This window comes from Lemur catta, chromosome 2, assembly GCF_020740605.2.
Source record: "Lemur catta isolate mLemCat1 chromosome 2, mLemCat1.pri, whole genome shotgun sequence".
In the NCBI taxonomy this organism is placed as follows: Eukaryota; Metazoa; Chordata; class Mammalia; order Primates; family Lemuridae; genus Lemur; species Lemur catta.
In genome coordinates this window covers 2,549,187-2,576,209 of record NC_059129.1, presented here as the reverse complement: position 1 = coordinate 2,576,209, position 27,023 = coordinate 2,549,187, and the positions used below count along the sequence as shown (strand labels likewise).

General features: G+C 45.8%; 2 protein-coding genes and 1 long non-coding RNA gene across 6 annotated transcripts; 1 reads left to right on the top strand and 2 right to left on the bottom strand.

The window, feature by feature from the left end:
• The first annotated feature begins 113 nt into the window (after nt 1-113).
• Nucleotides 114-12,767, top strand: ZSCAN32 (zinc finger and SCAN domain containing 32). 4 transcript variants are annotated; one of them, XM_045542421.1, is made up of 6 exons: nt 114-199; nt 2,094-2,564; nt 4,804-4,969; nt 7,034-7,099; nt 8,255-8,929; nt 11,472-12,767. In XM_045542421.1, the coding sequence occupies exons 2-6, from the start codon at nt 2,202-2,204 to the stop codon at nt 12,383-12,385; spliced, it is 2,184 nt and encodes a 727-aa protein (XP_045398377.1). In that variant the 5' UTR covers nt 114-199; nt 2,094-2,201; the 3' UTR covers nt 12,386-12,767. The 4 variants fall into 4 exon arrangements, with proteins under 4 accessions (XP_045398377.1, XP_045398379.1, XP_045398378.1 ...); XM_045542423.1 differs by having other exon boundaries at nt 120-160; XM_045542422.1 differs by lacking the exon at nt 114-199 and adding an exon at nt 360-731.
• LOC123632307 lies at nt 6,265-20,774 on the bottom strand. Its single transcript, XR_006733334.1, has 4 exons — nt 20,732-20,774; nt 20,068-20,148; nt 18,638-19,055; nt 6,265-8,289 (listed from the first exon to the last, which is right to left on the bottom strand). It is a non-coding gene; the product is annotated as an uncharacterized LOC123632307 (long non-coding RNA).
• A 4,838-nt stretch (nt 20,775-25,612) lies between these two features.
• On the bottom strand, nt 25,613-26,634 carry LOC123631948 (olfactory receptor 2C1). Its single transcript, XM_045542092.1, has one exon. The coding sequence runs from the start codon at nt 26,592-26,594 to the stop codon at nt 25,653-25,655; it is 942 nt and encodes a 313-aa protein (XP_045398048.1). The 5' UTR covers nt 26,595-26,634; the 3' UTR covers nt 25,613-25,652.
• Nucleotides 26,635-27,023: the final 389 nt, after the last annotated feature.

Below are 27,023 nucleotides of genomic sequence, written 5' to 3'. Positions count from 1 at the left end.
AAGGATTGGCTCCTAGAGGGCGCCCCCTACCGTCCATTGGCTGCTGGGTCTGTCAACGGTGTCGCAGTGCACCTCGGGAGCTGTAGTCCGGTAGCTCGACTAGCGAGCGTGCGCAGAGATCGGCCTAGAGGAAAGGCAGGAGCCGTTGACTTCCGGCCTGGTGGGTGACAGTTTGGGGAGTCGCGGGCACTCTTGTCCGGTGAGTGGTCCACTTCCTCGCGTTGGGCCCCTCGTCTGCCAAGGAGCCCCTTGCCACTGGGAGTCTTATCTGAGGCGCTTGGGTCAGGCCGAGGTGGACGTCTTGGTGGACGGGAGGCCTCCCTAAGGCCTGGCGCCCCCGGATGCCCCGCGGTCGCCGTTCCCCGCCCCAACCGAGCGGGCACAGGGCGGCTCCCGCCCCCTGAGCCTGGGCGCCCTGATGGACGCGCCTGGACCCTGCTCATCTAGCCCCGACCTGCCCACCCCCTACTCCTCGTCTGCAGTGCCTAACCTAGCGCTGAAGTCTTAAGTACTCAGTAAATACTTGCCGAGTGAAAAATGAATCAGCCGTGCTCCCCATGTTCATTCCGCATTTCTCCGAGTGCTTGAGCCATCTCTAGAGTGAAAGAAATTTTGGAGAGACCGGCATTTTAAAATTTAATGATGAATGGGATGCAAGGGGTCAGGAGGAGTGCAGGATCCACCTTCTGCATGAAACTAGAAGAGCACTTATTAAATTATTCTGCAGCCAGGTAAGGTATAGGATGTAAGAACATGTGCAAGGCGGGGGTGCAGGTTTTAGTCCTGGCCTTGCTGCTTAGGAGCTATGCAGTGTGATGCTAGGCAAGCTACTTAATCGCTCTCCGTCTCTGCTCTGGCTACGAAGGAGTGCTAACAGTAATGCCCTGGACTTCTCTGTCTCTAGCCCCTCCTGCCGCACTGAAACATAATGAGAATCTAAGTGACAGCAGTTCAAGTTCTTTGAGAAAAAGCAACCCAATTCCATTTTAAAAAAAATAATTAAAATTTTTGATTGTAAAAAAACATAAAATTTACCGTCTTAACCATTTTTAAGTCTACAGTTCAGTAGTGTTGAGTCTGTTCATGTTGTGCAACCTGAATCCACTTTAATACTGCCTGGTGGGAGTATATCAGCTCCTATATAAAATTTTAAATTTCCCTTTATGATTGTATCTGTTTTAATCTGTGTTTTAAGTAATTAAAACCCAACTCAAACTAATTAAAAAATATTGCCTTACCTAAACTGGCCTTGGAGATCCAAATATGTTGTCAAGACTCTGGTGTATTGGTCTTCTCCTATAAACAGGCTCACCCCTGTGCTGGACGAGTGGAATAGAGAGTGGGACATGGTTGCACAGAGCTCCAGTCTTACATCTACCAATGTAGCATTTCCCAGGAAATTCAGAGCTTTTCCCACTCCTCCTATATGTGAATTTCGATAGGCCCAGATATGTTATATACCCACTCTTGGGGTTTGGGGAAAGATATTGTAATTAATGGCCCCACTAGAATCAATGAATTAGAGGGACTCTTTCACAAAGAAGATCCTGCTATCAGAAGTGGGGAAGGAATGTTGGAAAATAAAAATATACAGCAAACGAGAACAGTGACTTATCTACATTCTGTGTGTGGGGACGGGGGTTGATGGTGGTGGTGGGGAGTGTGGTGTAATAGTGATGAAGAGATTAATCAAGAAGCACACACTCACTAGCTTTCTCCTTAAGAGTAGGTAGCAATTGGGAAGGTGAGTCCAGGCTTCTTGAGGGTAGGGAAGGACAGGAAAAAGGTGAGGGAAGAAGGGAAGGAACAGGTGGACTACATTGTGAGGAATAGTTTGGGTAATTTGTTAGACTTAGAAACTTGGTTGGGGAGAAAACTATGTTTTTTGATATTTCTAGTATTTTGGATCCTTGGTGTGGATTTGTGGAGGAGTCAAAGGGATAAAGTCAATCTCAAGGAGTAGAGTGAGGGAATATGGGATGGGTTTTTGCTGTCTTTTTTTCATCCTCTTCAGCGTCCCTTCAAAGTTGAGTCTTTTCTTTCAACTGTGGTCTCTGCACATCTGTGACACTCTCATGTCCCTCTGATTCCAGAAAGACACTCCTTGCAAGAGAACATGACTTCCCAGTGGTAAGGGAAGAGAGGGAATCTGGTTCCCAGAGTAGAAGTGGCAACCAGAGTGAGCCAGTTCGTTGAAGCAAATGATGGCTGCAGCAAGGAGTCCGCAAGTACACTCATCCTCAAACAAGGACTCCACACAGGGCCAGAAATCGGCCCTTCAGGGCAACAGCCCTGACTGGGAGGCCTCCCGCCAGCGCTTCAGGCAATTCTGCTACCAGGAGGTAGCTGGCCCTCATGAAGCTTTTAGCAGACTCTGGGAACTCTGTTGTCAGTGGCTGAGGCCTAAGACACACTCGAAAGAGCAAATCTTGGAGCTGCTGGTTTTGGAGCAATTTCTGACTATCTTGCCAGAGGAGATCCAAATCTGGGTGAGGGAGCAGAGTCCAGAAAATGGTGAGGAAGCTGTGGCTCTGGTTGAGGATGTACAAAGAGCTCCTGAACAGGTGAGAAAGGGAAGTTGAAACCTGTGGTTTTGGTTATGAAGAAGTTGGATGAGGAACACAGGAATCCAGTTACTGGAGAGGCGCTTGGTTGAGAAACGCGCAGCAGCCCTCTGCTGCCCACAGAAGCTCTTGGCTTTCTAGGGTTGTTTCTGCCCTTAATTGTATGGGAAGAATTTCTCATCTGTGGATATAACTGTTAGATATTCACATATTTAGTTAACGTCTGGAGTCCCCAATTAAAGTGGTAAAAACACTCAGAAAAAAATTCTCCAAAACAAGGCCAGGGAAAGGACGACTATCCTTCACTCAGGGGGTCAGGAAAGCTAGAGATTTTGGTGCATAAAAATCTAATCTCTTGCTAGAAGATTCTTTGAGGGCAGAGTGCTATGTATTGTACAATAAACAAAGTTGTCATACAGCTGGGCCTTACCATGGTTCTTGCTGCCTGGATTAAGTGGTCAGTTTGGGACAGTCGTAGGGGCTCACAAAATATCCTCTTGTAGTTGGGATTAAGTCTGAGATCTCATCCGTGTAACCAGCTTATATCTTCTGGGAGAAGGGAGGTGTGACAGCCATAGGAAAAGGAAAAGTAACATGTGGGCTTTGGTTGTGGGAGAGTTGGTGGAAGGAAGGCAACTGAAATCTGTTAAGTCTGGGGAGGCCTAAGTAATGGAGGGGTGTGTGTCGAGGAATGCTAGTCAGCCTGAGTGGGTCTGCAGTCAGAGCAGGAGGGTGCCCTGAGTCTGTGCAGCTGGAGTGGGAAGGACCCAGGAAGTGGAGGTGCTTGTGTTTCCCAGTGAGGAGGCAGGGCTGTGCATGGGCAGGAGGAGGGGCAGTGAAGGGGGACGTAGATGAAATTTGGTAGGTTTGAGGATTGAGTACTTTTGACTGACTTTAGAGGGGAAGAGCAGCTTGGTGGTGATGCATTAGGGAAAAGTTGAGGAAGTTAGTTGGAAATCTGTGGGATTGAGTGGAGAGGCGCAGTAGCACACATATGAATGTAGAGCTTGGAGAGGTGAACTAAACAGAGTGGGAATCCCAATATGCTGTCCTGGCCCCAGTCCAGTGGGGAGTAGTAATGGAAGTAGATGTAATTTCTCAGGACCCCACTTGCCTCTCAGTACCTCTCCTCATTCACTTTAAGGACAAGTTATAAGCATGGGACTTAAAGAATGAAGATGGCTGTGAAAGACAAAAGTTGCTTATAAGTGACCACAATGTGCCAGATGTCAAGGATTTTACAGTGAACATGGCAGGCACGGCTTCTGGCCGGCTGCAGCCCGTATTCCATGGGGAAACAGACAGACAGTAGCAAATGAAAGGCAGTTTCAGATAAGTGCTCAGAAGGAAATGAGCAGGGTGATCTGGTAACTGTCATGGGGGGATGATAGCTTGTGAGGCAAGGCCTCTCTGAGGTGACACTGAAGGAGGAAAAGGGACCAGTTGTACCACGAGCTGGGAGAAGAGTACTCCAGGCAGAGGGCACAGTACGGGCCAAGAGCCTAAGGTGGGAGAGGACTTGGCATGTTTGGGATAGAGAAGGGAGGGCCGGTGGCTGGAGCTCAGGGATCAGAAGAGTGCTATGCAAACGTGAGAGAGGAAGGCGGGGCCAAGTCGTGTGGCCTTTTAGGCTGTGAACAGGAGTTTGGATTTTATTCTGTGTGCAGTGAGAAGCCACTGAAGAGTGTTACCAGGAAGGGATGTGATCTGAGATTTTAAAAACATCACACTGGATTCCATGTAGAGGGAATGGAGTGGAAGCTCCAGCAGCAGAGAGAGGATGCAGGGCGGCCGGTTAAGAGGCCATGGCAGCAGTCCAGGCAGCTGACAGTGTCCTGGACCTGGCTGGAGGCCGTGGAGGTGGAGAGAGAAAACAGATGCAAGGTATCCTTTTGAAGGTAGAACTGACACTGGATTTGGGGGGAGAGGAAATAGCTTTGTGCTGAGGTCACAGGGGCTTTCTAAAGTGAAAGCTGATCTTCTCACAAATGTACACCATTTTTAGCAGTTCTGGTGTGTCAGGCTCTATATGCTAGATGATTTCATATAAATGTTCTTAACCACTTCAAAGACCTAATTCTATTAATTTTTATTTGATTACAACAGCAATATAGTGACTCCTAGATACTTCTTTTCTGCTTCCTTGTGTTCCACATCATTTTTAAATGCCATTCTTAGGGGTTGTAAAGCCCAGCTTAGGCAGGAATTTGTAGTGATGGATCATGGGGTCTGTTCTCAGGTCTCAAGTTCTGAGAAGGACTTGAAAGTGCTGTTGGAGGAGATGGCCCCGTTGGGAGCCGCCAGAGAGTCACTGAGATCCCAGTGGAAACAGGCGGTTCAGCCAGAGGAGCGGACTCTGAAGGGATCACAGAGCTCACACCAAAGTCCAGGGGAGCAGTCGGAAGGTGAGCAGAAGCCTCTGTCCTCACCTGGCAACAAAGGTCTGAACTTGAGTCCACCCAAGGCTTCCAAATTAAATGCCTTTGAAATATGTCCGAAAAGCAAGATTTCAAATTTCAGTTGAGGGTAATAGCACTTAAAATAGGGATGAAGATTCTTTATGTGTTAGCCTAATTCTCTTTCCTTACAATTTGATTCTATTAAAAATGAACATGGTTACCCTCACCTTCTGCACAGCAGTTCTTCCTATACTTGAAGACATAAAACCGCCTTCCCCATCCAGCTTAATCTTTTCCAGAATACATTTCTCCTATCATTTTCACCTGTCTTCCAAAGCTCTATTTTTTGTTTTTACTTGTCTTAATTTTTTTAGAAAACTTTTTTAATTAAAAAAATTTAATTGAGGTGAAATTCACATAACATAAAATTAACCACTTTAAAGTGAACAATTAGTTGGCATTTGGTACATTCACAATGTTGTGCAACAACTACCTCTGTCTAGTTGCAAACATTTTCATCATCCCAAAGTGAAACACTGTACCTGTTATGCAGTTGCTCCCACTCTGTCTCTGTAGAAATACCTGTTTTGGACATTTCATATCAATGGAATTATACACATTATATGACCTTTTGTGTCTGGCTTCTTTCACTTCTTTTAAGCATGTATCAGTACTTTGTTCCTTTTTTGTGGCTGAGTAATATTCCATTGTATGGATATACCATATCTTTATTTATTTAGAGATAGGGTTTTGTTCTGTTGCCTGAGTTAGAGTGCAGTGGCGTCATCATAGCTCGTTGCAACCTCACATTCCTGGGTTCAAGCGATTCTCCTCCCTCAGCCTCCCAAGTAGCTGGGACTACAGGTGCTCACAACCACACCTGGCTAATTTTTTTTTTTTGTAGCGATGAGGTCTTGCTATATTGCTCAGGCTGGTCTTGAACTCCCAGCCTCAAGCAATCCTCCTGCCTTGGCTTCCCAAAGTGCTAGGATTATAGGCATGAGCCACTGCGCCTGGCCCAGGCTCTATGTTTTTACAAGTCTTTTTCCATGAAGGAATTTGGCTAGATATATTCTAGATAGCCTTAAGGCCCATTGCTGCCTTTTCTGCTAAACGGAAAGCTGCCATTACAGGTTGCTAGGTAATTTTTAAACCCAGCTCATCTTTACATAATTCAAATCCTAGAGGAAAACATTGCCTTGATGTTAAGTTGACAAACTTGTGTTTACAAAATGCAAAATTGTCTAGGAGGTTTATTTGTTTTAGTATTCTTTAGGCAAAATAAATACTCAATATTTTTCTAAATTTTGCCATTTAGTGTTTATTTCCTTTTAATCGTCGGGAATACCTGTGCTCTCTGACCTGTGATTTCCAAGGCTTGGGGCCAGTGGCCACTGTGAGTGAAGGGAGGCAGCCTCGCAGTGCTCCCTCTGCTCCCCACGCCCACAGGCCGCTCACAGATCTGGAGTGTTATAACCGCCCCAGGAGTCACATACCTGAGCCTATGCTGAAGTTCAATTAATACGTCATAAAAATGTATCATTTCATTTGTAGGATTCTTAAAATTGGGGGTTTCAGAAAGAATATATTATCTTGTTCTGAAAAATATAAAAGGTTTCAGTTACTATGGTGTTTTTAAGAGTACTATGGTTATCTCTGGGTGGTGGGGCTATGGAGAGATTTTTTCCCCCCTCTATTATTCATTTAATTTTTTGCCTCTAACATGTACGTATTTCTCTAAAATGAAAAAAAAAATTTTAAAGCTGTTATGCCAAGAGGAATCTAGTGAAAGGAACTTCTCAACACATAGAGGCCGTTGGATATGGCAGTGGTTCTCAAACTTGAGCGTGCCTTGGATTCATCTAGAGGGCATGTTAAAGCACAGCTTCCCAGGCCCTGCCTGTAGAGCTTCTGATTCAGAGGATCTGAGGTGAGGCCCCAGAATTTGCATTTCTGACAGGTTCCCAGGTGCTGCTGATGTGGCTGGCCCAGGGAGCCCACTTTGAGAACCTCTTTTCTGTGGCTGTTATGCAGAAGTTTCCCTCTAATAGTGACTATTCTCTTCCCCAGCTTGGCTTGCGCCTCAAGTTCCTAGGAATCTGCCCGAAAAGAAGGGTCTCCGAGCCCAGGAGACAGGTATGATGGTCTGGACAGCTGGGTCCCGGGTGAGCTGTGGTTGATGCCTTCGGCTTCTTTTGAAGTTCCCACTTCACCTTAGCACTCAGTCTCACACTGAAATCCCTTCTTTTCTAAAGACATTATAAAGATTTTATGTAGTCCACTGAGCTTGTCAGGTATTCTGTCCACTCTGACATCATCACATGGCTCTTAACCCATCCCGATCCTTCCCACGGAGGGCTGATCTCCCCCTGCCTTTGCACTGCCCCTGATCTGATGACTGTGGTCCTGTCTCTGCCCCTACCCCAGGCTAGAGCAGTGCTGTTTATCTGTAGCAGCAGCCCTGGTGTTGTTACAGGGACCAGCCACGTGTAAGCACAGAGTCATATCTCTCTGTCAGCAAGATGGGGTGCACGCTGGCCCTGCACAGAGGGTGCTCCACAGGGGTGCTGCACAGGAGGACAGACATGTCTCACTGGGTAAGGATCCACCTTCCCTCTAGGTCCAGATGGATGTGTTCAGTTGTTCAGAGATACCGAAAGAATCCAAGAGGGAGGGAGACAGAGGGAGTGGGGAGACTTTTAGATAGAAGGAAAGGAGGAAATCAATGGGAAGCCAGAGCAGGCAAGATAGACACAGGCAGAGACTGAAAGAAAGACGCAGCAGGGGAGTCAGGCCTTGTGACAGGGACGGCAGCATGTGTGACAAGGCAAGCAAGAGCAAGGGAGGGAGTGTGAGACCAAAAGCAGCGGGACAGAGTGCGAGGACATGAAGGATAAGGGAGAGGGGGAGAAGCTAGTGCTAGGGCGAGACAGAGACAGGCAGTGGCCGGATGGGGAGAGGGAAAGGTGAGAGTCAGGTGTGTGCTCACACACACAGGTAGCTATGGTAGCTCCCGAGTTTCTCCAGTGGCAGAGGAGATTAAAAACAAAACATCCTGGCTGTGAGGGTCTACTTCTATGCCCAGGCCTTTCTGGGGGAACCAAGCCCTTTCCTAGAGTCTCAGGACACTTGGGGAAGGTCTGCCGATTGGACTGCTCTCTTGCCTTTCTCAGATCGTTCTTCCCCATCTGGGCCAAATGTCGCCTCCTCAGAGCAGCCATCCAGATTCAGAGACAGGTGCTCTGCAGCCTGCTGAGCCTTGATGTCTCCTCTCTGCTTCTTCACATGCAGGGTTTCCCATTCACGATCCAAATGTTGGCTCTGGGCTGGATCAAAGAGAACACACAGGGACCCCAGATTTTCAGGGCTGCAGAGTGAGGAAAAGGTCTGAGAGTTCCACAAGTAAGACTGGAGTGGAAGCCCGTGAGAAATCAGCAAAGGGGGAAGAAGAAATCAGGGGTGATGCAAAACAGCTGGACTCAGCAAATGAGAAAGTGACAGGTGTATGCTGGGCTTCTGAGGGAACTAGGACTTTCCTTTCTATTCTCAGTGAGTCTCGGTTTTATGAAAAGCTCCAGACGCAGCAGCACAGCGGCCAGCTGTATGGGGAAGTTGCTGAGCTCTTGTGGGAACAAGGTTTCCACCGGGCTCTGGAGCAGTGTCAAACCAAGTTCAGAAGCCTCCAGGCCAGTTACCATCCAGGGAGGCAAGGCTGCAGCCCAGAGCCCTGTGCCTTCCAAGAGGAGATAGAAGCTCTGCTGGCCTCCCAGGGGCCCACCAGTTCTCCCAGGAGCTTGGCAGACAGAGCTGTTGAGGCCAAAGGGCCAGGCCAGGGCCCAGAGGCTCAGAAAAAGGTGGAGGATGAGGACACAGTAGAGGACTCAAACAGCTGCAAAACCAACGGCAAGCAGGCAGTCCAGGCAGCTGGGAGCCCCCGCAGCTACAGCCTGCTCCAGAGCCACTTGGGTGAGGACCCCTCTGCATCTGTCCTTATGCTGATTGCTTGTTTGTAAACCACGCCTCCACAGAGCTCTTCCAGCTATAAAATTGGTGCCGGTTCATATCCCTGGCGGTTCCTGTCCCTTAAAACAGTTGAGGGCATTGCTGGGATAAAAGCTGTTCATTTTGCCATGTATAGGTTACATACAGGGAAAAGTAGTATCTAAATTTTTAGATTGTCTGGGTCAATCTAATTTTCTTTTCGGTATGATATTTGAAAGCCAGGTTATGTTTCTGTCACCAAAGTAGTGAATTGTCTGAGGGGGTGCTATATCCAGATTTTGTTAACATAAAAGAATGATGATGATGTTAGCCTAGGAATGACTACTGTATTCTCTATGGAAGGTGGGTGGTGCCACGGACAGGTACCTGTGTGATTTCAAAAGCTTATCATTAGGAATCGGGTTCCACTGCAGCTGCAGATTGATCTGTGTCCAGGGTGAGTATATTCCTCAGAACATACACAAGTTACTGCCATCAGTAACCAGCATCATAGCTGTGTTTCAGCTGCTTATTGCTGCAAAACAAACCACTCCAAAACTTAGTGGTTTAAGACAATTATTTCTCACCATTCTGTGGGTTGACCGGGTGGTTCTGCTTCTTGAGATTGAGGTTGGAAGATCCAGAATGGCCTCATCACCTGGCTGGCACTTGATGGTGGCCACCAGCTAGGAGCTCAGCTAGGTCTGTCAGATGGGCACAGCCTCACTCCTGCTTCCACAAGCAGATTCATGTTTTAGGGGAAAAGGCCATAGTGAGATTTCTTCCCAGGAACAGCAGTAGCCAGTTGTGGCATAGTTTGAGAAACTAGGATGTAACTTCTTAGGCTGCTAAAACCCTGCACTGCAATATGTACAGTCCTCCCTGATCTGACTGTCAGATCTCATTGATCTGTTCTTTGTCCGCTGGCAAGCAGGTGTGCACTGGGGCTATGAAGAGACCAAGACCCTCCTGGCCATTCTCGTAGTTGTCAGTTTTACAGAAAACTCCAGACCCATCAGTGGAATAGCCAGATCTACAGGGCCATGGCGGAAAGACTCCAGGAGCTGGGCTTTCTGCAGACCCCAGAGCAGTGTCGTAATAAGTTCAGAAGCCTACAGTAGAGTTACCAAAAAGTGAGGCAAGGCTGTGTGCCTGAGCCTTGTATCTTTTATGAGGAAATGGATGCTTTTTCAAGCTCCTGGGCCTCTGCCCCTCCTATGGCAAGTGATGCTGTTCCTGGCCTAGAGAGAAGTGTTATCCAGGCTAGAGAGCTGCATCAGCAGAACAGAGAGCCCAAGAGGTTGTCAAAGATGGCACTGTGGATGGTACAGACAAGGGTGACAAAGACTTCAGGCACCCTGGCCAGGAAGTCAGAAAACTTGACCTGCCGGCCCTATTCCCAGACAGTCTTGGTAAGACTCTGTTGGCTCTGATGGCCAAAGGATGAGAAAGTCCACCTAGAGGCCATTAGCCTAGCAGTCAAGAGGGAACTGTCACCACTGCTGGCTTTGTCATCAATGTGTGACCTTATACAGGCTAGGAGTCTTGGTTTTCATGGTGTTTAAAGATTATTCCCCTTAGGCCGGGCGCGGTGGCTCACGCCTGTAATCCTAGCCCTCTGGGAGGCTGAGGCGGGTGGATCGCTCGAGGTCAGGAGTTCGAGACCAGCCTGAGCGAGACCCCGTCTCTACTAAAAATAGAAATAAAAATTATCTGGACAACTAAAAATATATATAGAAAAAAAAATTAGCCGGGCATGGTGGCGCATGCCTGTAGTTCCAGCTACTCGGGAGGCTGAGGCAGTAGGATCGATCGCTTAAGCCCAGGAGTTTGAGGTTGCTGTGAGCTAGGCTGACGCCATGGCACTCACTCTAGCCCGGGCAACAAAGTGAGACTCTGTCTCAAAAAAAAAAAAAAAAAAAGATTATTCCCCTTGAATTTTAGTGCCTTGATTTTGTTTTTGCCAACCTCTTTGTCATCTTTTACCATGGAGTTCCAATACTTTGCTTCCTCAGATTGCTAGGTAGGCCTCCAGACCAGGTTCCTCTTCCTTCCTCCTTCTCTAGTATGCCTACTCCTTTCATAACCTGAACCTGTACTGGCCAGACACTTAGCACCTTGCTTTCTTTTAAGCTGGCCAATCCACAGTGGCCTTTGCTTGTTCTGCTGCCAGAAGTTAGGCCATTCAAGAATTGAGAGTACACCCACACCTATAAATAGATTGGTAGATGACATAGAGTTTGACCCTTTGCCTCAGTTTGTCATTGTGTCAGAACATCCAAAAAGACATAGGAGAAAAGTTGGTGGAGTTTAGGGTGTGATTTGCCTGTGACCCCAGAATTTGGAGCTCAAAAATATTATAATTGGCAAATAAAACTTAGGCTTTTAATTAGCAGGAAACTTAATCACAAGAAGAATTCCAGTTGTGTATTTCTTCTTTGTAGTATAGTTGTAACTCTTTTTGCATTCCATTGTTTGCCTTCTCTACAGTCCATTTTATTTCTTTTTTCTTTTTTTTCCCCTTCAGGTTTTGAAAGCAAGAATGGGATTAAAAAAGAAAATCCGAAATGGGATGATTCAGAGGAAGTAGAAATGAATAAGGCTTTACACAGAAAGTCTACTGGAGAAACTTTTTGGCACTCTGAGCTAAAAAAAGTCTGGGAGAGTAAGCCAACGTCAAGAAGGCAATATAGAAATTCTCCAGTGGAGAGTGAGGAAAAACCCCCATCCCAGGACAAAGCGAGTCACCAGAGACTTTATACTGGAGACAAAGCCTGTTCATATTTCCTCTGTGGGAAAAACGGCTCTCAGAGTGTGCTCTTTCCCCACAAGCCAGCCCCTGAATCGGAAAAAGCTTCTCAGTGTCCTGAATGCGGAAAAACCTTTAGCCGAGGTTCTTATCTTGTTCGGCATCAGAGAATCCACACAGGCGAGAAGCCTCACAAGTGCAATGAATGCGGGAAAGGCTTTAGTGAGCGTTCCAACCTCACTGCCCATCTACGAACTCACACAGGGGAGAGGCCCTACCAGTGTGGGCAGTGTGGGAAAAGCTTCAACCAGAGCTCCAGCCTCATTGTCCACCAGAGGACCCACACGGGGGAGAAGCCTTATCGGTGCACTGTTTGTGGAAAGAGATTCAACAACAGTTCCCAATTCAGCTCTCACCGGCGCATCCACACTGGGGAGAGGCCCTGTAAGTGTGCAGAGTGTGGGAAAAGCTTCAACAACAGCTCCCACTTCAGTGCCCACCAGAAAACCCACACTGGGGAAAAGCCTTACAAGTGTTCTCAGTGTGAGAAAAGCTTTACTAAGAACTCTGCCCTCACCTGGCATCAGGCAGTACACATAAAACATAACTCCCATCCTTGGAAGGGAGAGGTGTGTTACAAGTATGTAGGAAACCTGAGAGATCAATTCCTTAGGTCAATGTGTGTTCCTTAGAACTTCCTCCTGCTTGTGGAGAGATATAGACAATCCCTGGCTTAGTAACTAAACTTACTGACAACTGGATCTTAAGAACCATGTCCAAGAACAGGAATCAGCATAGGGGTGCTGACCTCTTCTTCTGGCTCTGCCTGTGACTTCAGAGTCCTGTCTTAGTATGACTTAAAGTTTTCTCTGATGGGGAGAGAGCTGTAGGATCTGTAAGTTCTGCCAGAAAACCAGGGTCCAAACACTGTTCCAAACACTGTTTACAGCAAGCATAACATCTAGGTTAATCTTTGTAAGATCTCACTTTACCGTCACCCATACCTTAGTTCCTGATTGTCTCTTACAGTAAATGGTTTATACACAGTACTATTTCTGATAAAAATAAAGGTGTTTCTACCTCCACTTCCTTGGCCTTTGGTTATAATTTTCTTCAATAGAAACTTTACTTTTTTTTGAGACAGAGTCTTCCTGTGTTGCTCTGGGTAGAGTGCAGTGGCATCATCACAGCTCACTCTACCCTCAAACTCCTGGGCTCAAGTGATCCTCCTGCCTTAGCCTCCCAAGTGGCTGGTACTACAGGTGTATGCCACAACATGTGGCTTATTTTTCTATTTTTAGTAGAGACAGGGTCTCATTCTTGCTCTGGCTGGTCTCGAACTCCTGAGCTCAAGTGATCCTCCTGCCTCGGCTTCCCAGGGTGCTAGGAATACAGGTGTGAGCCACTGTACCCAGCTCAATAGAAACTTTATGCTTATGTAGAAGCCTGCAGGGTCTTGAAGATGTCCTAAGTGTAGAGTCTATTTCAGGGCAGTCGGACATGCAGAGACAGAATAAGGGGCAGGAAATGGGGAGAGGAGGAAAAGAATTAAGTTCGGAAGGGTTTGAGCCATCATGAGAAGGAATATCATAGGAATAAGGAAAAAACAGGTACTATAGGAGGATCTGACTGCAAAGAGAACAGTAGTTTACAGGAAGGATGGGTGTGAGGAACACTAAGAACCAAACCTAAAACAATGATCCAGAACAAGTCACAGATATTTAAGCTTTTATGAAATTGCCATGGATTAAAAATGGTAAAAGGCGGGTACACTGTCTACCGTTGTTGGCTTGTATTTGCGAAGTTATAGGACTGTGTCTAAGCTGTGGTGATAAGCAAGCACCGTGGCTCTGCTTGACCCTTTTTGAAGAATTAAAAATGAGCAAATGAGAACATACATTCTACCTCAAAGCCAAAAAAAAAATTAAAATTGAAGGAGAAGCAAAAGTAGAATATACTTAAGTGTTTCCTCAGGTTGAGCCCTTCCTGGGCCACTATTTTTCCCTGCCATTGTCCTTGAGCATGGCCCTAAGGGGAAGCTATGCAGGGCAGTTCCTAGAGTCACAAAGTTAACAGCCTCTGCTCTACACAGAAAAAGCCATCTTTGAAGGGCCTGGGCAAAGGCAAAGAGGTCAGCTGGCATGAGACCTGTTAGGGACAGCATGACTTTATTGGTGATTCCTGGTGGGAAAGAGGGAGACAGCCCAGGGGTGGATCAGTTACTGAAGGGCTTTGGATATCAGCTCAAAGAAGTTAAGTTAGATAAATGAGGAGAGCCAGTGAAAGTAATTAGAAGAGACAAGGAAGTGGAGATAGTTTATGAGGCCTTATAAGTAGGCTCCTCCCATTCCTGGGCCTACTGTGACCAGGGAAATTGAGAGGGAACTGTTGCACTCCTTGCACATTGAGGTTGCCTTCACCCTCCAAACTGCATTGTCCTCTAGTCTGCTGGGCAGAAAAAGAAACACCACAAGTACTAGAATCCCTAAGCCTTGCCTGTCAACCATTCCAGATGATCTAGAGTAGACAGGTAAGAACTGGAGAATACATTCATTTATTCAGGAAATATTTGGTTACCTATACCAGACATTGGAGCCAGATATAACACAGTAGACAAAGTAGATACTGCATCTTCCAAAACCAGCCTCATTGGGCCCCCCTCATAGGTACTAGCACCAGGGAGGCAACACTGCCTAGCCAACGCCCCCACAAGACTTGAGTCCCAGCTCTCTAGAGCCTCTTTTCCAAGCCGCCAAGTTCTGGTAAATCCAACCTTTCCCTATGTTCCCCCAGCCCCACGTGAGGTCGCTGTTTCCCACACAATCTCTGTGGCTGCAGTGTTCTCTTTCACTATTTTTTTTTCCTCAGTTCTACCACACCCATCTTACAAATTCCTCATATTAAATTTTCTCTTTGAAATGCTTACAATGGTTTCTGTTTTCCTGACTAGACATCATTATTACAAGGCTATGCTATGAATTTTAGATTTTTTCATAAGTGTAACGAGAAGCCCCTGGATGATTAAGCAGGGAGTGACATTATTCTCTTAATCTGACTGCTGTGTGGAGAATTGATTAGAGCTAAAAGAGGAGGCAAGGAGACCAAGTAAGACTCTTAACTGTGATGTCTAGAAACTCAGTTGTCTGGTCAAGTGACAGCAGTGGATATAGGAAAACAGTGGATGGAATTTGTACATTTTGAAAGCATAATCAACATGCTGTGGTGATGGATTCGTTATCGAGGTAAGGCAGAGAGGATATCAAGGATGAACAGGTTTCTGGTTTGTTTGTTTTTTTTTGAGACAGAGTCTCACTTGGTTGCCTGGGCTAGAGTGCCTTGGGGTCAGCCTAGCTCACAGCAACCTCAAACTCCTGGGCTCAAGCGATCCTCCTGCCTCAGCCTCCTGAGTAGCTGGGACTACAGGCATGCACCACCATGCCCGGCTAATTTTTTCTATATATTTTTAGTTGTCCAGCATATTTCTTTCTATTTTTAGTAGAGATGGGGTCTCACTCTTGCTCAGGCTGGTCTCGAACTCTTGGCCTCAAGCAATCCTCCTGCCCCAGCCTCCCAAAGTGCTGGAATTACAGGCATGAGCTACCTTGCCTGGCCTATCCTAGATCCTACCTCTAGGGGTTCTGATTTGTCAGTCTGGGGTAGTTATTTCTAACAAGTTTTCTAAGTGCTTCTGTGTGTTTATCCCTATTTGTGAACCACCCTTTCCTTGGAGATGGAGGACACTGGGGCCTAAGGGCATGCGAGGAATTAGTATCACACAAGGGGTCAACCTCTGGCTCTCCAGATTGAAACTCCATCTTTTCACTAAGAATTGTTAGGAAGTAGTATGTTGCAGCGGTGAGGGCTTTGGACTGAGACAAACCGGACTTAACTTTTAATTTTGTTACCTATTGCTGTGTGTCCTTAGACGACTGACTTAACCTTTCTGAGCCCCAGCCTCCCCATCTTACAGTCAGTGATAAGAATATCTACTTCTCAGTGTGGTTTAAAGGATTAAATGATTTCATGTGTGCAAACCACTTACATATTACCTACCACACAGTAAATGCTTAATATATACCAGCTATTATATTATTATTATTAGATATGTCCATGCAGAAAAATAAAAGCCAAACAACTTCAAACTCTCCCCATGCATTGCTGATATCTGTATCTATGTCCTCCAACCTCGTGTTCTTCAGTCAGTGAATTCAGTTGTTCACGAAATACAGTATGATTAAATTGATATTGATTTTGCCCAGAAATGTTGACTATGTTCAGCCACAGACAGATATGGAGATGAGGAAGATCTGGTCATTGCCCTCCAAGGAAGAAGAGGTGGATTTTCAACATAGGTAAAATCAATTCTGAAATCTTTCCTTACTTCCATCTCTCACTTTCAACACTCTTTCTGGCTAACAATTTCTATGCAACCTTGGGGCACAGACCTCACACTGCATGTGGGAGGGGCTGGAAGCCTGGCCTCCTTGGGAAGATGAGGGCACAGCTGCGGTTCCATGTCACACCCAGTACCACAACTAACTCCCAGCCATGCCGTCTCGCCTGGCACTAGAGGTAGGTGGTATTATTACATAGTATAGATTACACATGGCCCCTAAGAAGCTTTTACAGTCTAAAGGTAGAAAAGGCAAAAAGAGATCCATTTAAAAAAAAGAAAGAAAGAAAGAAAAGACCTGTCAGAGATCTTGCTTGTTACATAGTCCCCCTTCCCTTCCATCAAGGTGTTGTCTACTGGAATCCAGAGCTGGATTTTTTCACAAGTCAAGACTTTAGACCAGACCCAGGAGACAGTGACAAGTTGACATGTTAGATGTAGAATTTGTATACCCAAGCACCAGGAGAGAGATCTCTGGGGCTCCCAGGATTGGCCAAGCACCCAGCGGAGCTTCATCCATTCGTCCACATCCTCCCTTGCGCTCTCACCTTGGCTTCTTAGCCTGTGCTAGATACCTGGGCTCTGGATCATTTCTGCTGTATTTTCAGTCTTTCTGAATTGCCAGATCACTTGATGTGTCCAAATGGGATCTTCTATCTTTCTGGTAGTATCTTCTGATTCAGGCTCACCCTGGTCAGCCTGAACTAGCTCCCATAAGCCTGTTCAGAAAACTTGCTTATCAGTCTAAACTAAAATCTGGTTCTCTTCCTTGGGTGCCAGTAGGCTGCCATGAATGCTCAAGTGTTTTGGAAGTAATGAAGAAAACCATAGGTGATGGCTGCCTAGGTGTGGCCAAGTCTGACTAAGACAGACAAGAAGTCCCTCCGTAGAGCCCTGCTTTAATCCCAGGTTAAGGCCAACCCACTCAACTGTCTTTGCCACCAGAGCTGTTTGAAGTACCCAATAGAAAGTAACCCCACAAAATTAGGACACCCTACCCCAAATGACCCTTAAATAAGGGAAGTCCTCTCCTGTGGGAGTGCAGTTGCTGTTGCCACATGAGACCTGGGGTGGAGGACTGCTGTCTGCTCTTCTCTGGTCACTCTGCCTACCTTGAGGAACTCATAAGTAATAAAAATTCTTCACATTGTGGTTGTGTTATTGAAACCGTGCCGGCGATCTGACCTCCAATGGTGAGACCACCATGGAGGAATCCATGCAGGTGGATCCCCTGCTGGTGCTTGTCTGTCTGGGTCTCTGCTGGCTGCTGGTGACAGAAGCTACCTGCTAAGTTAATAGAGAAACTTGAAGAGTTTTGTTCAAAACACCAAGACATGACTCTTCTAAGAGCTATCGTGGAATAAGCCTTTCTGAAGGGATGACCAGAGGAAATGACAATGCTTAGATAAGGAACTGAGCTGCCTCAACCTGGCAGGTGCACCATCATTTCACATGCTTACTACTCCCAATTCTGTTCATGACACAACTGTTAGGTCATGTCTGTGATGTCACAGGCACTGACAAACTCTCATCCCTGGACTATTCCTGCTTCTCCCCTTTCTAGCCTGAGACTCTGTGGCTCACCACTTTGAAGTCATTGGTTCCTCTTCCCCTGATCTGAATGGTCCTGCATATGAGTTCTAGCTCTTCTCTTGGGAAAGACCCAAGGATGGGGCCTCACTGGCTCCAACAGGAGCTTAGCAACTCCCCCATAATCTCAGGGTTGCTACTCTTCGAGTACACACAGTATCACACAGAAAAAAACCCCATCACCCTACAGATCACTATATGGGCCTGGAGAGGAGAGGTATGGGAATAGAGATTCCTGGAAAGCCAGAGATAGAAACTTGAATAAGGAGTAGGTATGTGCAGCTGGACAGAGTAGGATTGTAAGAAGAGTCAAGGCCCCAGCACCACAGCTGGCAGGAGCACAGAGCACATCAGAATCCTGTTTGCTCAGGGTAGAGCAGGAAGGTCTGTGGCTGCCCCCACCTGAGCCCTGCAGTTCTCTTATACCTGGTAACACAGCTCCCAGCCCCCAGCGGGTCCTACTTTGGCCCTCTCTTGATCAGAAATCCAGCTGTATTAATCTGTTTTGAGGAGAGGTGTGACTCAGACACTGAGAACTTAACTCAAGTACCCACACTGTGCTGGGCATTGCAATTCCTCCATTACAGAGCAGGCATTTCATGACCCAGAAGATTTTCCTTCAAAGAGCTGGCTCATGTGAATATAACCTGCAGAAGAGAAAGGCTGTGTTCTACAGGGGACAAATATCTCTCCTCCTTCATTCTTGGGAAGCAGGGAACTACTGAAAACTTGGTGATTGGTACGGGCATCCAACCTTGCTCTCCTCACATCCTCTTCCTGCAAAGGGGAAAGAAAGTCTGTTCTCTTAAGAAAGCTGAAACAGACACTAGGAAAATAAGCAAGTGCTTAAGAAGCAACAGCCACAAAATCAAGTTTCTCCACTTTGTTCAGCTGCCTATCCCCTAACCCAGGCCCTCCACAACTGGATCTCCATTTTCTATTTACATATTCCCCTTCTCACCAATTGCCTTGGCATCGCAGGTTCTCACTCCAAATCCTGCACCAAAGTCATTGCCTTCTCACTGCTTTCTGGATGACATTCCCTCACCCAGGTATGCATCTTCCTGTGCAGAATGGTCAGGAATTGTTTCAGCTGCAGGATCTTCTCCTTGAGTGCAGCTTGGGCTGCAGCCATCAACAGCAGAGCTCCCAGAGCTGGCCAAAGGCCTTGTAAGGCCCAAACAATTAAAAGTCTGAAGGGCTGGCGGGAGATCTCCAAGTTGCCAACCCCTCTGAGAGATTAGCCATCAGATGCCCAAAAGAATGTGAGGAGTGGAGAGGAATTCAACTCCAACTAAGGCTGATCTGTAGCTCAAAATTCAGTTCCTACAACTCTGAAGAGTCACCTCCAGCTAGGACTCTCTGATAAAAACTCCACTCTGGAAAGAGCAAAAAGAGCAAGAGGTCAATGTGAGAGTCCGTTTCTACTTCAATTTCCTAGCTCTAAGAAAGAAGGTATACATTTCTCATCCCATTCAAATTAACCTGGTATACGAGACACAATGTTAACTAATGGAAATAGTACAAACTTTGTCCATCAGGTAAATCTGGGTTGAGTCCCAGCTCAACTCCATACTAACTGATTTGGGGCAAATTATTCAACTCCTCTGAGCTGCTTTTTCTCATCTGAGGATAATAATACCCACCTTGCAAGATCGAGGAAAAGATTAGAAACAGTATCTGCAAAGCACAGTGCCTGGCATTCAAAGGCACTAAGTAAATGCTACATGGTGGTAGTAAAAGAAACTCCATCTATGGGAACGTCTTCACAGTATATGTAACTACTTGGCATATATTTATGGGTTTAGTATCTGTCATCCCCTTTAAGAATGTAAGGTTCCTGAGAGCTGAGACTTGTTTTCCTCCTTGCTGAATCTTAGCACCTTGAATCGTGTCTGGCGCTAAATAAATACTTGGAAAATGAATGAATGGGTGAAAAAATAAGAGGAAGATTGACGTCATCAAACCTTATTAATCAAGTGGGTGTCAAATACTTAAGGATTATGAAGAATACAAAAGGAAACAAAACTGGCCTCTGGATGAAATACCTCTGACATCTGTCCCCTCTCCATTTCCACTACTATGACTCCACTTCCACTACCTAGAAAGGGCAGGGGCGGGCTTTCTAAACCTCAGCACTACTGACGTTCTCGGCCAGATAGTTCTTCTGAGTTCTTGGAGGGGCGGGGGAGTGATGCCGTCCTTTGTCTGCTAGGATGTGTAACTGCATCCCTGGCCTCCACCCACTAGGTGGCAGTAGCAGCCCTCAGGTGTGACAACAAAATTGTCTTCAAACATTGCCAAATGTCCTCTGGGGGGCAAAATCGCACCTGGAAGAGAACGACTGGTCTAGGGACATACAAGTGCCTTTGCCCACCAAGCTCTTCCTACCTGAAATACTCTTTCCACAGACAATGAACACAAGGGACTGCCGGTCTCCACTGCCAACCAGGGAAGCAGGGCCACCTGAGCCTAGGCATTGGAAAAATAAAAGAGAAACTCAGTGTTCTTATAGAGTGCACCATCAAAGACAAGAAACCCACAGGATGGGCACTGGTAACAACACTACCACTATCTTCTTTAAATCTCCTGATCATTTGAACTCCTCGGCCCTGTCTGTAACTGTCTCTCGGGGTGTTTCATCTTAACCCTTCCAACACTAGAATTTGTTTCGGGTGGGGTTATCTGCGCCATCAGTCTGGGAGCTGTGTGGTCTTCGAGTCCCCACCGCTCAGCCCCAGGGCGCAACGGGGCCTTGGTGAACAAGTGTTTTATTCACGCAAACTGCAAGCGCAAGAGGCACCGAGCCCTTGAAAGGAGTCTTCACCGGGGAACATCAACAGACCCGAGCCCCGAAGGCACGGGGCGGGCACGCCACGCGGCCTAGCTTCCACGCCTCTCCAGACAGAGGACCCAGTTCACTCTGAGTCACATCGCCACTACAAGGTTTTGCGTCGGGGAACTTAGGACGCGAGCCAACAGCGACAGGTCAGAGAGCGCAGCCGCAGCCCTCGAGCCCCGCCCTACCAGGAAAAACCTCACACTCCCGACTCACCAGCTACACCACCTTCTCCACCGAGCCACGCCGCAACGCGCCGCGGGGCACGCCGGGACTTTGAGAGGGTCAGACGCATGCGCAATATGTCAGACAAGCGCTGCGCTGGACTACCCTCCACACCTGGTTTCCGCCCTTCGCTAATTGACAGCAGGTCTCGCCAATGAGAAGACAGGATACGCCTGCGTAATGCGCGGGGACCAATCAAAATATCTGAGAACCCGGTGCCCTGGATCTAGGCGGGATTACCTCGCATTACGGATGCTCTGCTTGCACGGCGTTTCCGCTTCTGCTACCGTGCACGGTTACCTTGCACCAACCGTGGCTGGGCACGCATCCTAGTTTTGCAGATGAGGTGACGACATGGTTCTACCATGGTGACGACAACCATGGTAGAAAACGTAGCGTTTGCTGCGTGGTAGGCATAATTCTAAACATTTACATATGAGCATCTTCACAACAATCCTATGAAGCCAGTACTGTTATTATTTTTACCTTTCAGATGAGGAACCTGACACAGTTTAAGTGCATTTCTAATGATAGAAATTGGACTAAAACTCATTTCTAACCCAGTGTTTTTTCTCCAAGTTTTTATTTTTAAATATTACTGAAGTGCCACAAAACAGTCTCACTTAAAAATGAAGTGTTTTCATACCTTACCTCCTTAACTACAATCCCTCCTTAGAGAAAATAACTGTTAATAGTGTGTATCTTTCTGGACTTTAATATATGATTTTCTCCACTTACTATATCTTTTAAGTTTTCTGTTTCAATATATCTACCACATTTTTTTTAAAGTGATGCATTTAGGCATGTACCACGACCATTTCCCTTTTGATGAGCATTCAAATACTCCCCTAATTTGGACATGTGTGTTACTCTGAATTGTATATCCTGGATATATTTTGAACAGGGAGCTGTTGGATTGAGATGTGGAATGTGAGAGAAAGAAGAGTGGGAGATAATAACTAAGGCTTGTTCATGGTCTTTCTTTCTGCCTTCAGTCTGGTCCTGCATCCAGTCATCATTTAGGAAGGCTCTGGTAACACAAAGAAGGAGTACTAATCCATCAGGATATTAATAGAGGGAGGTGGGATGTGAAATAGATTATTAAAGTTTCTTGGGAAAGTATTCCTTCTTTGATTAGGTATAATACCACAACAGTTTTATAAGCACATAAATTTATCAAATACATTATCTATCTTGATCCTTACAACATTCCTGCCAGCCATTATAGTCATTTTAAAGATGTTGAGGCAGAGTGCTATAGAGAACCATTAACTACCATAGCTAATTAGTTGCAGAGTGCACCCAAATTACTCAAGTCTTTTGACTCAGTGTCATGAACTTTCTGAGGTATCTTGCAGCTTTCCTATTCAAAGGCAAGGGAGTAAATGACTACATTAATAAGGGAAGTGGGGTGCGGGGAGGGGCCTAAGTGTGGGAAGAAGCAAGGGAGGAGCATTGTTTCTTGGTAGCCCTAGTCAGGAGTCTTCTGAGCCACCTAGAAACTTCTTCAGTGAATGCTTAAGGGCCTTGTTCATCAGGCTGTAAATGAGAGGGTGAAACATGGGTATAACTGTGATTAGAACAAGATAAAGATAAAGAACTTGGTCTGATTCAGGAAGTAGCTGTTCTTAGGCTACATTTAGTCAGAGGTGATTGTCCCAAAGAAAAGACCACTACCACCCTCAAAAAAAAAAATACTAGCAAACCAATTCAACAGTACATTAACAAAAAGATCATTCACCATGATCAAGCAAACTTCATCTCAGGGATGCAAGGGTGATTCAATATACACAAATTGATAAAAGTGATACATCACACTAACAGAATGAAGGACAAAAACCATATGATCATTTCAATGGATGCAGAAAAAGCATCTGACAAAATTCAACATCCTTTCATGATAAAAACTCAACAAATTAGGTATAGAAGGAACATACCCCAACACAATAATATATATGACACATTCACAGGTAACATCATATTAAATGGGGAAGAGCTTTTCCTGTAAGATCTGGAACAAGACAAGGATGCCTACTTTTGCCACTTCTATTTAACATAGTACTGCAAGTTCTAGCCAGAGAAATTAGGCAAGAGAAAAAAATGAAAAGCATCCAAATTGAAAAGGAAGAAGTTAAATTGTCCCTGTTTGAAGATGACATGATCTTATATATAGAAAACCCTAAATACTCCACTAAAAAACTGTTAGAATTAATAAACAAATTCAGTAAAGTTAGGCTAGGTGTGGTGGCTCATGCCTGTAATTCTAGCATTCTGGGAGGCTGAGGCAGGAGGATCGCTTGAGGTCAGGAGTTCGAGACCAGCCTGAGCAAGAGTGAGACCCCATCTCTACTAAAAATAGAAAATATCAGCTGAGCATGGTGGCGCGTGCCTGTAGTGCCAGCTACTCAGGAGGCTGAGGCAGGAGGATCACTTGAGCCCAGGAATTTGAGGTTGCTGTGAGCTAGGCTGACACCATGGCACTCTAGCCTGGGTAACAAAGCAAGACTCTGTCTCAAAAAAATAAAAATAAAAAAAATTCAGCAAAGTTTCAGAATACACAATCAATATACAAAAGTCAGTAGCTGCTGGACATGGTGGCACACAACTGCAGTCCCAGTTACTTGGAAGGCTGAGGCAGAAGGATCACTTAAGGCCAGGAGTTGGAGGCTATAATACACTATGATTGAGCCTTTGAATAGCCAGCACTCCAGCTTGGGCAACATAGTGAGACCTTATATTTATTTATTTTTTAAAAATATTTATTTTTATCTTTTAATCTTTTTCTTGTTCTTTCTTTTTTTACTTTTCCTTAGCCTTGATATCCCCAAGAGTGAGGCCCTATTACACACACATACAAACCAGTAGCATTTCCATATACTAATAGAAAATTATCTGAAAAAGAAATCAACAAAACAATCCCATTTATAATATCTATAAAAAATTAAAATACTTAGGAATAAATTTAACCAAAGAGGTGAAAGATCTATACACTGAAAACTATAAAACACTGATGAAAGAAATTAAAGATGATACAAATAAATAGAAAGATATCTCATGTTCATGGACTGGAAGAATTGATATCATTAAAATGTCCAAAGTGATCTACAGATCTAATGCAATTCCTATCAAAATACCAATGACATTCATCACAGAAATAGAAAAAACAATCCCTAAAATTTGTATGGAACCACAAATGACCCCAAATAGCCAAAGATAGCCAAAGTAACCTTTTTTTTTTTGTTTTTTTGAGACAGAGTTTTGTTCCATTGCCTGGGACTAGAGTGCAGTGGCATCATCATAACTCACTGCAATGTCAAACTCCTGGGCTCAACCAATCCTCCTGCCTCAGCCTCCTGAGTAGCTGGGACTACATGTGCACACCGCCACACCCAGCTAATTTTTCTTTCTTTCTTTTTCTTTTTTCTTTTTTTTTTTTGAGACAGAGTCTTGCTCTGTTGCCTGGGCTAGAGTGAGTGCCATGTTGTCAGCCTAGCTCACAGCAACCTCAAACTCCTGGGCACAAGCGATCCTACTGCCTCAGCCTTCCGAGTAGCTGGGACTACAAGCATGCGCCACCATGCCCAGCCAATTTTTTCTATATACATATTTTAGTTGGCCAGATAATTTCTTTCTATTTTTAGTAGAGATGGGGTCTCGCTCTTGCTCAGGCTGGTCTTGAACTCCTGACCTCGAGTGATCCACCCGCCTCGGCCTCTCAGAGTGCTAGGATTACAGGCGTGAGCCATGGCACCCAGCCTAATTTTTCTATTTTTTGTGTAGACAGGGTCTTGTTTTATTGCTCACCCTGGTCTTGAACTCCTAGGCTCAAGCGATCCTCCCATCTCAGCCTCCCAAAGTGTTAGGATGACAGGCATGAGCCACTGCATCCAGACCCCTCCCCCTTTTGAGACAGGGTCTCACTCTGTTGTCTGGGCTGGAGTTTAGTGGCATCATCATAGCTCACAGCAACCTCAAACTTCTGGGCTCAAGTGGTCCTCCTGCCTCAGCCTCCTGAGTATCTGGGACTACAGTTCTTTGAGGTGAGTCATTGTGTGTTGGACTGATTGCTGAGTTTTAGGAACTGCAGGGCTGAAAAGACTAGATCTTGAGGCAAAAGACACACTTTATGGATGGATGATCTTTCTTGGGCTCTCAAACTTGCTTAAGGAATCTTAGGACATTTCATCATCCACCAACCAGACTGGCATATCCAAATGCTGTCAGCAAACCCGATGGACTTTTAGGTGGGATGATTTAAATAAAACTGTATCAAGGGATCCTCTTTGTCTAGAATAGAAAGGCAAATGGCCTTTCCTACCTTTTCTCCTTAAGTATCAGATCAGGCAGAAGGGAAAGTGGAATGTGGATGTAAGGGAGAGGGTAAACAAGATGAGAGAGATACATGGATGAGAAGCATGGGTAGACAGACTGCAGTATTACAAAGAAGACACAGAGAGATGGACAAAGGTAATGGATGGATAGGGTACAAAGATGGATTGCTTGGGTCTTCACATGAAGTTAATAATCCATGACTTGATTTTATGGAATTATAGTAACATTATATAAGATACTGCAAGTGGAGGTGCTTTGTTTAGAAAAGTACAGGGTTCTGTAGAAATATAAGGTATAATAAATAATATGTGGGCAATAGAGACAGAGACAGTGAGATAGGTCTGTACAAGGTCAACCACCTCTGAGCCTTCAACAACATGTCTGCTCTGCAATCTGTTGTTCACAGTAGGATTTTTGGTAAGTGTAGAACATTACAAATAATACTAACCATGTCCCAAGAGCTTAGAGTTGTCTTGGTTTTACCGGGGTTAGTACTCCTCATGTTCACCTGGCCAGGAGATAGTGAGAAAAGTGTGTGGAGATGAAGAAGCAATAAACAGCATAGGTGTTTCCCCTTCTCTCAGCCGACTTCTCTTCCTTTCCTCAGCAGCCTTCTCAGTGCCCCCTTCACTTCCTTGTTCCTTAGAGTGTAGATGAGAGGATTCACCATGGGCGTGACCACAGAGTAGAACAGGGAAATGAACTTGCCCTGGTCCTGGTTGCTGTTCTTAGCTGGAAGCAAATAGCCATAGATAGCTGAGCCATAGAAGAGGAACACCACCACCAGATGGGAGAGGCACGTGTCAAATGCCTTTCGCCGTCCCTCTGTGGAGCGGATCTTCAGTGCTGCCTGAGCAATGTAGCAATAGGAGATCAGGATGATGCTTAGTGGGACTGCAGTGAAGAAGGTGCAGACACCGTTGAGCACAGCCTCATTGAGGCTTGTGTCTCCGCAGGCCAGTTTGATCATGGCGGGCACCTCACAGAGGAAGCTGTCCACCCTCCGGTGCCCACACAGTGGGAGCTGCAGAGTGAATGTTGACTGGATCACAGAGTTGCCCAAGCCACCCAGCCAGGCAGTAGCAGCCAGCAGCCAGCAGAGCCGAGGATTCACAATGGTGGTGTAGTGCAGGGGCCAGCAAACTGCGATGTAGCGGTCAAATGCCATCACCACAAGCAGAATGCACTCAGTAGCCCCTAACCAAAGGAACACATACAGTTGGGTCACACAGCCACCATAGCTGATGGTCTTTTCTGGCCCCCATAAATTGGTTAACATTTGGGGGACTGAGCTAGTAGTAAAGGCAAGGTCCAGGGAGGAGAGGTTGCTGAGGAAAAAGTACATGGGCGTGTGGAGCCGGGCATCTAGGTGGGAAAGCAGGATGATAGTTGAGTTCCCAACCAGGGTCAGCAAGTAAGAGAAGAGGATGGCTACGAAAAAGATCATCTCCAGCTGGGGATGGTCAGATATACCCATCAGGACAAAACCCTCTGAGGAACTGCTATTGGCTCCTCCCATCATTTGTCGCCTTCAGTCACTGGAAGAACCTGTTCAGAGCAAAGTGCTGAGAGAAAAGCAAGTGAAGAAGGAGCTATTGGAGAAGGTGGATCTGCACCAGGGAAGGTCTGGTAGTTCTCCGGACTCCATAGTTAAGTACAAAGTTAATTTTTATGATTGCAACCTTTTGTTGTAATCTCAAACTGCTGTCAGTTACACAGTAGATGGAAAAGTTTATTCCATTAGAATGCCAAATAGGAGCTAACATGGAAATGAAAGACGTGCATTATGAAGACAGAACAAAAAGATTACGGCTCTTCAGTGCAGAACAATGGTTGCAACAGAATAGAGGGTAGTGATCATTAGAATTACATGTAGAAATTCTCTAAATACAAATTTCCCCAGCCAAAGTTTGGATATGCTCAGGGAAGGGGGAAGCAGACACACTGTATT